General features: G+C 49.4%; 1 protein-coding gene across 15 annotated transcripts in view; it reads right to left on the minus strand.

The window, feature by feature from the left end:
- Positions 1-9352, minus strand: part of MAPK8IP3 (mitogen-activated protein kinase 8 interacting protein 3) — a 48000-nt gene extending 38648 nt beyond the window's left edge. For 10 of the 15 annotated variants that reach the window (XM_019713077.2, XM_019713078.2, XM_019713076.2 and 7 more), the window contains exon 1: positions 8880-9328. In XM_019713077.2, coding sequence (XP_019568636.2) covers positions 8880-9197 — 318 coding nt within the window. In that variant the 5' untranslated portion in view covers positions 9198-9328. Of the gene's footprint in view, positions 1-8879 lie in introns of all 15 variants that reach the window. The other 5 variants (XM_019713073.2, XM_019713069.2, XM_019713072.2 and 2 more) reach the window with 2 other exon arrangements.
- Positions 9353-11388: the final 2036 nt, after the last annotated feature.

Consider the following 11388-nt stretch of genomic DNA (forward strand, 5'->3'; position numbering starts at 1 on the left):
TTTACTAACAATTGTCACCCCAATAAATAAATAAAAACACACATCTAGACATGAAATACCTAATTCTCACTTCTAAAGACCAATGTAGCATACAAGTCCCTTTTTAGATTTATTTTTAAGCTATACTTCCCCCTCCCTCCCACTAATAAAACACTCTGTTTTAAAACTAAATTCAGCTTTGGTTTTCAGAATTTGTTTTTTGGTGAATTTCAAGATACATAGCGAAATAACCTGAGTGTGGACTCTTCCAAAATCTAGGAATCAGAGGAAGCTTTTCTCAGCATTCCATGGAATGAGACCTTTTTCCCATTTTATACATAAAAGCAAAGTTAAGAAGTGAACTGACTTTTCATGTCAAATATAAAATTAAGACAACAGAAATCAGCACTCCCAATGCCCAGAGAGCAAGAGAGATGACTACGTAAACAGTTTTTCAGAATGTAATCATTAGAGTTTTGGTAACTTTCATAACTCATGGCTATTTTAATAGCGAAGTAAATTAACACTTTCAATTTATTTCTTCCTTTAGATATCCCTTAGGCCAGGGTCACACATAGGAAGTAACTCCACTCTGGCTGGTTTGTGAGAAATGAACCCAACTGGAATCAAAGATCTTGTTCTTTTTGCATTATCCATCATGGAATTCCTTCCTGAGGGTGAGGGGGGAGAGTGAATTTCCAGGAAAAAAATGCTCTTTTTGGTCTTTTATCTTAGGCAGGCAGACTGGGAAACACGTGGGCGGCTGAGCGCAGGCTTCTGTGCCTGGTGGCTGATTCCTGCTCCTGACAGAGACTTTCCAACATGCTCAAGTGTTTCCCAAGGGCTCACAGGGAGCAACGAACTCCTAAGCCCTCAAACCACGAAGTTCTTTTACAGCTTCCTTTCCATTTTCCACGACTGTGTCACCACTCAGTTCTAGAAGGCTGTGTGCGCAGGTGAGGAGACTAGGACATAAGTAGGGGGGCCCGCACGAGGCGGGGGCCCTGGAGTTACACGAGCTGCCTCCGAGGCCCTCTGGGTGATGTGCCGCAGAGGGAGGGAAGGCCATTTCTGTATTCAAGCATTAGGCACGTGTCTGAGAGACCAGGCCACTGTGCAGGAACCCAAGAATCAGGCTGGAGTCATAAAAAAAAAAACACGCAAAGATTCCTCGTAATGATGTTAAAAGAACTGCTGGTTCAGCACCTGCCTTAAAAGAATTCCAACAAATGGCACTGGTTTAATTCACACTGATTTTCAAGAACTGCTAAGACAGAAAAAATGTGTATGTGTGAGTGTATAAAAAATGGATATCTATTTATTTTTATACTATATATTAAGTATTAACATATACTCTACATACAGAGGGTGCCAAAAAAATGTACACACATTTTAAAAAAGGAAAAAACTGTATTAAAATTGTAATACTCGATATATACCGATAACAAAAGATGAATACAAGTCATGTGTATACATTTTTTTGGCACCCCCGGTATTCAAAATATTATATAATATATATATGATACGTTTGGTACCTGGGGAAAAAAGAAAAAAAAAAAAGATAAAACTAAAGCTCTGAATGTCCCATCCTGGGAAAAATGTCCCTGGAAGAAATTATTCTCAAGTAAACTGTATTCCGCGAAACATTCTTGGTAGTTTATGCCGGCTTCTTAAACTTCCTAACACTCCCAGCTTTCACCTCGCTCTTGTGCAATTTCACAGGCGACAAGCTAAGGATGCTTCTGTCTCCGTTCCTCAGACAAAGCCTCTTGTCCAGAACAGAGCCCTGTACCCTCGAGACAGGCCCTCAGCCACAAGCTCGCACCGGGGGGCTTTCGCCCTGATCTGGGGATTTGTTTCCTGGGAAGAGAGAAGTGGTAAGAAGGCCACTGTGGGGAAGGTGAGGGAACAGCAGTCCAAGATGAAGCAGAGTAGAAGGAAGGGCGCCCAGTGAGCATGGGAAACACGAGACGTGGGGAGGCGTGCCCAGGAAACTAATGAAAGGCATCACTTTGAATCCGATGCTGATCATGAGAATCTAAGCTTCCTGACGTGTCTCACACACCCGACCACAAGGAGGTGCATTCCCCAGGAACAAGGCCCTGTCCCACTTGGCATTTCCCAAATCTCTTGCCCATCAGGGGGCTCAAAACAGATGTAACTGATTAAAGACTCTGCAGGCTCTAAGTGTCTTTGCGAGTATTTCGAGTATTTCGTTTCTTTGGGGTGAGTCACGTTCACCTTGGTGGTGGGAATGCTCTCTTAGGATGCGCTTGGCCCACTGGGGCCACCAACGGATTCTAGCCTCTCCAGAACGAGCTCCAGTGGGAGGGCCGCAGGATGCGGAATGTACGTGCTTGATGTCATGGAGTCACAGGGAAGCTGATATTCCATCAAGGGGACACCGCTCAGCACTAAGGAATGAATGCAAGGACGGCACTCTCAACAACCTGGACGAATTTTCAAATTATTATGTCGAAAGAAGTCAGACAAAAAAAAAAAGAGTATGCATTGCACAATTCCACTCCTATAAATTCTAGAAAATGCAAATGAATCTACGTACAGAGACCAAAAGCACATCAGTGGTTACCTGGGGCTGGGGAAGCAGGGAGAGATGACCGATGGGCATGAGGAAACTTTGGGGACAATGACAACCATCATTATCTTGATTGTGGGGATGGCTGCTGGGGTGTTGAAGTGTCAAAATTCACCAAATTGCACACTTCAAATATGAAGGTCAGACAATTAAGTTCATGAACTTTCCACCGTGCACTTACATGGTGGAAAATTCACGAACTTAATTGTCCAACCTTTTCGTAGGTACCGTTTAGTGCCCTGACCTCAAGAAAGTGCACTTACCAAGCAAGTAAGAAAGAAAGAACGGAGAGAAAGAGAGAGAGAGAAAGGAAAGAAGAAGAAGCCCTGTGTCATAAGCACCAGATGATTTATTTCTAGGTGCTGGGATTTCCCACCAACCTCCTCTCAGCCTTTTGAGAATTTTACCCCTTTCTGTTGTTTCCTAAATAGCGGGCATTCTAGTTGTTGTTGTTCATTTCACATTTTTTCCCTCTGTCTGGTCTCCTGTATGAAAACCCCCTGCTTTGGGATCTCCCCTCTTTCTGGAACGTGTTCACTGAAACAACAAAACCCCTACCTTTTAGCATCTTCCTTCCTTGCGTGAAGCTGAATGACCGAAATGTTTACTGCCTTCCCTGATAGAAACGTGACAGAGCCAGACTGTCTACGTCTGTGATGCCCAGGACGGTAGCCCTAGCCACATGTGGTTATTTACACTTAAATTAGTTAGAATGAAGTAAAAATAAAATTCGCTTCCTCGGTTGCACGAGCCACATTTGAAGTGTCAATCACCCCGTGTGGCCATGAGCTACCGAGGTGGAAGCACAAAATGGATCTTTCCATCACAGAGTTGTGCTGGACAGGCGGCTGCTCCACACTCAAACCACAAAAGAGTCCTTGACCTTCAGGAATGAAACATACAGCTCAGCGTGGTGTGTACCGAGGCAAGAAAGCTGCTTTTCCCCTCACCCACCCACGGCCAACTAGCATCACTTTGGGGTGGTCGGTCAGAGAGAAAAGAACCCAAAGGGCACGGCTCCCTGGTGAAGCAGGGAGCGGGTGTGCGGATGGTGGGGTGCAAGGACAGGGCTGGGGCCCGTGGGAAGTCTGAGGCGGGCCGCCTGCAGTGACGGGGCCCAGTCACTCTCATCACGGAGCATGTGTAGATGGGCACAGGAAGTGGCCAGTGGTCTAAGGCAGTGGGGACAGCGTGCAGAGGACATGGAAGGAACTGGAAGGGCAGTGGGGCAGGACAGAGGAGGTGGGCCATGGCCAGGCCCCAGAGGGGTTCAAGCAGAACGGGGTCCCCTCCTGGAAGAGTCCCCTTCTCTGTCTACTCAAAGTAGTCCTGTCCCTACCTTTCACTCCACATCCCCTGCCCCCATTTCATCACTCTCTTGATATGTGGCAGCACCGCCCCACATTCCCCACCTGAGTGTCTGCCCCAGGACAGCAGGGACCTAAATCCCCACAGCCTGCAGCCAAGCCTGGCACTCACAGCATTTTGTTGAATGAGGGACCGGATGAGGGAGGGAGGGAAGTGGGATCTGCTTCCATACAAGTTGACTCTGGCTGGAGAAGGGGTGGGAATGACGAGAGTGGCTGGGGTGACCCGTGTGACAGTGGTCACTGGAACCCAGATGGTGGCAATGAAGATAAAAAAAGAAGGCATATTAAAGCAAAAACTGGGCCAAAAGAATGGCCAGAACTTAGGGAGCGACAGACATGGGAGGTGATGACGGCGACTCCAGGGCCCTGACTTTTTTGGGCGCAGCTCAGTGGCCCATGCGGGGATCGAACCGGCAACGTTGGTATTACTAGCACCACGCTCCCACCAACTGAGCTGACCGGTCACCCCAAAGGGCCCTGACTTTTAACAGAGCACAGGAAACAGACACCTGGAAACTTGCCTCGAGACAGCGCTCCTGGTTTGTCTGCTGCAGTTATCTTTTCACACACTGATGGGTCATCCTCCAACTCTCATAATACATGGGAGCTCGGGAAAAGGAACCCTGTCTCACACTTGTGTGTCCCCATCCATCGAGCACACAGTGAGGATTTAAGAGACTCTGGGATGCGCTTGCATGTCCCGAATCCGGGTGTGAGGTCACGGGAAAGCCACACTGAGGGACATCCCACAAAATAACTGGCCTGTGATGTCACAATCATCAAGGTCGTGAAAAGCAGAAAGTGAGGAAACGATCCAGAATGCAGGCGACAAGAGGAACACACAGCAGAGCGAGAGGGAGGGGTGGAGGAAGAGTAACGTGGGAAAGCTTTCCCACTGGTGAATCCGCGTGGGAAGCAGGATTTTTGCAACCTTTCTATACATTGTATAAAAAACAGCAAGTTTTTAAAAACCTAAAAATAAAAACAACAGACATTACATTTAACTTAGAAATCCTATTTGGATGAACGAATGTGCACGCTGTCTATCTGCCAGCACAGGCCCCAGAAGGTTCCAGCCCTGGTAGCTCAGGCCGAGCTGCAGGGCTGCAGGCTGCAGGCCTCCAGACCAAAGCAGCATCTTCCTCACATGTTACCTCTGGCTGGGGAGTGCCTTTCTACTCTTCTACGCCTATTTTTTTCCATTTTGTGGGGGAGACTTTGTTGTATTTTTGGAGTCAGGTACAGCTACAATGGACCAATATTTGGAGGCAGGAAAGGAGGCAGGAAAGAAGGCAGCTCCACCACCAAATCTCAATGGCTTTATCTAAAACAGTTTTTAAAAACTGCTCTTAATATTACAATGTGGCAGAACACATCACATACCTTGTCCAAGTGGTGAACTTACTAGAAAAACTTCTGATGCAATGTATTAATTTGCCTATGAAAAAATGGCAAAATGATCGTCTTTATAGAGCAAGATGATGGCTTTTCTCCCCCTCCAGCTTAATCCTATCCAAATGCTCTTCTATGAAACGGATTACTTTTATACAACTAGAAAACAACAGTTTGGGGTCAAACTTTCCTCCAGTCATGTGCTTTCCTGACAGCACCAAATGCCACAGTATCAGCAAACAACCTACATATATGTCTCTTCAACAACACATCCACTGGAGTTGCTTGTGGTGAGTTGGGTTGGGGACGGGGTGGGGGTGGGGGTGGGTGTCGCTAGTAGTTTCTTCAGGGCAAAGAAGATTTTAAGGCAAATGATGGCTACTAAACTCACACCTTGTCTCGCAAACATTAGTTTTCCTTCTATAAGTTAAGCGCTTGCTCACTGCAAGGGAGAGAGCTCTTCGCAGGCTAGGGAAACAGAGTGCATGGAGCCCCCTGCTCACTTCCCCCGTCAGGTTACCCTGGGCAACTCTACCGAGGGGCATCTATTAGCTCTCCAGCTAGCTCAGCCAACTGCCCATTTCCAACCTTCTTTTCTAATGGGAAAGAACTTGGTGGATTTTAAAAGCTTTCAGCTTTGCTAAGGCCTCTGTAGAAATGATAGAAGCCGGATATAGGTCCAATTACCTCTGCAAGCTTGAGCAGGATTCACCGCTCTCGATTGCAAAGACACAACCTGCACAATCAGAGACTGAGATGCCCAGTGCTTGCCCACAAAAGCTGCCCCACAAATCCACTAAGGGGCTCCTCCCTGACTCCACAGTTCTCCAGACAAACAACAGGCAGCAGTGGGACCTGGCACTGAGATGAAAGCGACATGCCCTGTCTGGCAACCCACTTGCTTTATAGAGGCAGCCACTGCAGCCAGAGGGGGAAGACCGGCTGCTGGGCATGCAGCTCCCAAGGGCAGGGCTGGTGGCACTCAAGCCTGCATCTGGGGACTCCAGGGCTTCGGCCCTCTCCCTGGACCCCATTATCTCTCGCTACCATTACTCCTATGCCATGAGCCATCCCGGGACATAGGAGCCACTCCAGGATCAGAACATACTTGCAATCTCTTGCTGAGGTTTTTATGGGCAAAAGTAGAGGACAGGGTTGTTTGCTCTGCTCAAGCCTTTAAAAAAAAATCTGCAGGTTCTGTCTGCTCAGAAGGCTGCAGGCAGCTCAGGTTACCCAGCTCTGACTAAGCCTTCCAGAGTGGCCGGGACACAGGAGCTGCTCTGCAACACGAACATGCCTATGGCCTGTGACGTGCCTGCCAGCTCCTGTGTTATCAGACACGTATCTGTGATCTCAATTCAGTGCACACTGGTCCTTTCCACAAAACTGAACATGCATGTCTGCTGGGTTTCAGGAATGAGCTAGCATGCCAAAATGGCTACAGGATGTGGCCCTTTTCTTTAATTATAACATCACTTGAGGTCTTTCCAAGGGTAGACATCTAATCACATCTAATCAGAGCCTCGTTGCTGGCTGGCCAAGCATTTGTTTGCTTCATGGCTCTCTGCTCAGGAAGCTCTGTGGAGATGCTCCTAACAGCTCAGGCAACGGTGGGTCTCAGCCTCAAAGGCAGTCTCCTCCAAACCACACGCACCCGCACCCCTGCCCGCAGCTCAGTCCAGGGGAGTGTAGGTGGGAGGCCAGATGTGCACTTGCTTGTGGCTGCACCTAAACTGCACAGAGCAGAGCAGACACTGAATCCATGCAGAGCAAATTCTTAAGCTACAAGGTTACGATTCTTAGCCTGAAGATTGTCCATCTTGGTTTTTTCCTTCTAGTGCCTTCTCATCCACTGTGTACAGACCACATAAGTGCAGATGAAAGAAAACAAACCTACTTGAAACCCTAGGCATCAAACGGCTACCGGAAGTGGTCAGAGAAGTGGAGGGCACTGCCCAACTAGGGAGGCAGCCACAGCCCCATGGGTGGGCGAGGGGAGCCCCAGCCTCCAGTCCTCTGGGGGTGCAGCTCTCTGACCTTCCACAGCAGCATGACACGGAAGGAAGAGCCGAGGCCAGAAGTCAGGGGAGACTGGGTCGTTACCTGGCTCTGCTGGCACGTGGGACCTTGGTCCAGGCCGCCCACCACATTCATGGAGCCAGTTCCTTTGCCAGTAAATGTCTAGGACCACACTGAGCTCTAAAATCCCATGAGCTCTTGCATCCCCTTGAGAGCTTGAATTCAGTTTTGTTGGACCTTGGCACCCCAATCAATAGACAACAGCTTCTTGACAGACACATAAAACCCAAAAGCAAAACAAATCACTCTAAGTAGGAATAATACCAGACCTTGTTAATTTGTATAAACATGCTTTAAACTGGGCTTAAGGCATAAACCACTCTGGTTCAGGAAAAAGGAGAAATACTGAAACAATCTTGTACTTCAACACTGAAGACAAGAACGCATTCAGCCACACTAACTGCAAAGGAATTGAGCTCATTTAATAAGAAACTTCCGATTCGTAAATCAAAGAGCATCACCTAATGCCTGGAATAACAGAATGTCAGAGCTTAGAGAAGATCTAGAGCAACTGACTCATTCAACTGATGGAAAATCAAAATGCAGAGCGGGCAGAAGACGTGGACAAGGTCACAGAGGCAAAGCAGGGATGGGAACCCACGTCCCCTGAGTCCCCTTGGGTCTGGCACAGATTTAGTCAGCGCTGAATATCTGATGACTAACGAAGTTAAGTGGGATTCCCTACAATGCACAGTTCCTCTAACTGACTAACAAATAAGTGATTTCCAGGTTATAGAGACATCCTAGAACACAACTATTTCAAAATTCGGCTTCCAGCTCCTCACAAGCCAGACAGGAATGTCTCACCTTTCCCACATAGAGCTAAGAATCTCCCTTCCCAACTGAGGGAACTACAGGGCAAAGAAATCACCTCCAGAAACCTGGAGTCTTTCACCTGGTGCCGGCGGAGCAGCCGAACGGTGGCTTTCGTTATGTGTTTACATCAATTATCAAGTTGACCCATGTCACACACCTTCAAAACCTTGGAGTGGGGACAAGGAAGAGAGCTCCTGACAACAGCCCTCTTCCCGCTGCAGAACCGTAAGATCAGAAATCCCTTTTCGGGGAGGGTTTAGAAATGCAGTAACCAGAGAGAGTAACTGGGGTCTAGGAGACTGGTTTGCAAAATATACACAAACGCAAAAAGAATTGCGCCTGGAGTGAGAGGTAGGTATCGGAAAGGAGACCGAGGCCTGGCCCGAGGCTCGGGACCCTTTTTAGGCTGCAAGCTCTGTGGGTTCAGGGCTCCGGGCTCCGAGCCCCGGGCTGGAGCACCAGGCGGGGACGGAAGGGGAGCCAGGGCTTGTACCCTGGGCCGGTCTCGGGGCTCCGGGGATTGGGGGGCCGGGCGGGGCGGGGTTCCCGGGCGGGGCCGAGGGCGGGGCGGGGCGGGGGTCCCCGGGCGGGGCGGGGCGGGGAGTCGGCGGTCCCCGGGCGGGTCCCCGCGCGGCCGGCCCACGCACCTCCTCGGCCTGCTTGCGCAGCGCCTTCTCGCGCTCGTACTGGGTGAGCAGCTGCTCGTTGTCCTCGCGCAGCAGCTCCAGCTCCACCTCATGTTCCTGGTTCTCGCTGAGCACCGAGTCCAGGTTCTCGAGCACGTTGACCACGAGCGGCATGAGCTCCTTGACCACCTCCTCGTCGTAGCAGTGGATGAGGCGCTCGAACTCGCGGTAGATGGAGCCCGCCAGGCCCGACACTCGCTCCGACATCACCGAGCCGGAGCAGTAGTCGTCCTGATACACCACCACGCCGCCGCCCTCGTCCATCTGGATCTCCATCATCGCGGCCACCGCCGCCGCCAGCGCGGCTCGCTGTCTGCCGGCGCGTCCGCCCCGGCTGCCCGTCGCCCGCGGCCCGTCGCCTCCGCTGCAGCCGCTGTCGCCTCAGGGCTCAGCCGCCGCCGTTGCTGCTGGTCCTGATGCTGCGCCCGTCACTCAGCGGCCGGAAGTCCCGCCCGCCGGCCAGAGGGGGTGGTGCCCGCCGGTCTCGCCGCGGCCTCACAGCGCCGCGCCACTAGGGGTCGCAGGGGCCGTGACGTACGAGGAAGGTGGTCTCTGGGCCGGAAGCTCGGCCGAGCCAGGCAGGGTGCACTTCCGGTCAGGCTTGTCCGCGCTGCGACCCGCCAGCGCCTGTCGCCTTCATCGCGTTCCCCTGCAGCTCCCAGACGCCGGCTCACTTTTAAAGTGACTTAGCATATGTCCCAAGACGGTTGTGTGCGGTTTAAAGACTTAAACGAGCCTCCGTGCGCCCAGCCTCCCTGACTGAGAAACGGACCTTCTTTCTGCGCACCCCTCGCGGTGACTCTGGTGCTGACCTGGTTACGTGTGTTGTTGATTTACCTTCAGTTTTACTACACGGTAGTGCACCCTCCACACAGTGAGCACTCCAGCCCTTCAAACAATCCACTGTCCCTGCAGGGGTTCCTGTGACGCGCAAGTTGCCCATCTCACCCTAAAATCCAGGAACAAGCTTTCGTTTAGTCCGCTTCGATGTCCTGCGTTCTGGGTCACTTCTCTCGATTTCCCAGTTTCACTTCAGCTGTGTGTTAGCTAGTTCACTCAGCCATTGAGTTTTAAATTTCAATGGTTGTATGTTAAATTTCTGGTTGTCCTATTTGGTTTTCTGAGAGCATGAACCCAAGACTTAAACTTTCAGCTTGGAGGCCACACTGCTAGTGTGAATTCTAATTAAAAAAAAAAAAAAAGCCCATTAGTGACAGCTTCGCACTAACAGAAATGCTCTCACCCCTGCCTTTCACCTAACAAAATGCGTCGAGGTCAGTTCATCCTAATAGGATCCTCTCATCCTAATCTGATTGCACCCAATCAGTGAACTTGCCCTAAACGCTATCGCACACATTTTTCCCTTACAGCCTAATTTGCTCACCCACCCACTAAAAGGTAAACTGAAGTTTCAGTCTGATTGATCCTGGCTACTGAGTACATTAATGATCCTAAATTTCCATTTCCAAACCTGTAAAACTGAGCCTAAAAATATTACCAATTTACTCTGAATGTTACAAACTAATCCATGAAAGGGGCTTAGAAACATCTCTTGCAAATGGGAAGCATGCGATAATGTTATGTAGAATTGTTCAATGTCCTCAAAATGAGCCAGGACAGATGAAATGTCTTCTTGCTGGTGAGCAAGTTACAGAGAAAGCTTGAGAATGTTTTGAGGAATGTTTACAGACTTCAGCCTTCGGCCTTTTTCAGCAATTTGACGTCTGAATTCCTGAATACAGTAGGGCAGCTGCCAGTACCACAATGAGAAGCCAACTGAGTCGCCATCAGCTTTATGTTTTTATTACTAACATGATTAGACAGATTTGTTCCTTGAGATTGGTTAAATCAAAATGAAGTTTTAAGATGATATGCTGGATAACTGTTGATGCTTACTGTCGTGGCATGCAATTAACCCCTGGTCGTTCGCAAAAGGTGAAAGCAGTCACAGACTCTACAAAGGAAGTTTTTATTAAAGTTAGGGAAGAGAGAATGCCCATGGCAGTGTCCAAAGATGAAGGCTGCCTTGGTAAGAGAGAAACACGGGCAGGAGTGGGAGTCGCCGGGACAGAGTCCAGAGTCTTAAATAGCTGCACCAACCTCAGGTTAGCTTTTTCTATGTAGGAAAGGGGGAGTCGGTCAGGCAGGTTTTAGGGCTGACATCCTTCCTGGGGCCTAGTCTGTTTGAAGATGATGTTATCTCTGGACTCTGGACTTGGCCATTGAGGCCTGAGACTTTAATGCGTTACAAGTAAAAACTGCAAGAAGTTGTAAATAGGATTCCAGTGTCCCGGCGCCTGAGGATTAAGAAATTGCTCTTTCCCAGATTAGGATGTTAATTAACGAGGTAGGGTAGTCTTCAGCAAGGGAACAGAGTTCTTCAGTTAACAGTGAGGGGAGAAACGAAAACAGATGAGTATCAGGATGGCTCAAACTGCAAACTAAGTCTAGTTACAGGTGGTTAGATAGC

Source organism: Rhinolophus sinicus, linkage group LG18 (assembly GCF_036562045.2).
Source record: "Rhinolophus sinicus isolate RSC01 linkage group LG18, ASM3656204v1, whole genome shotgun sequence".
NCBI lineage: Eukaryota > Metazoa > Chordata > Mammalia > Chiroptera > Rhinolophidae > Rhinolophus > Rhinolophus sinicus.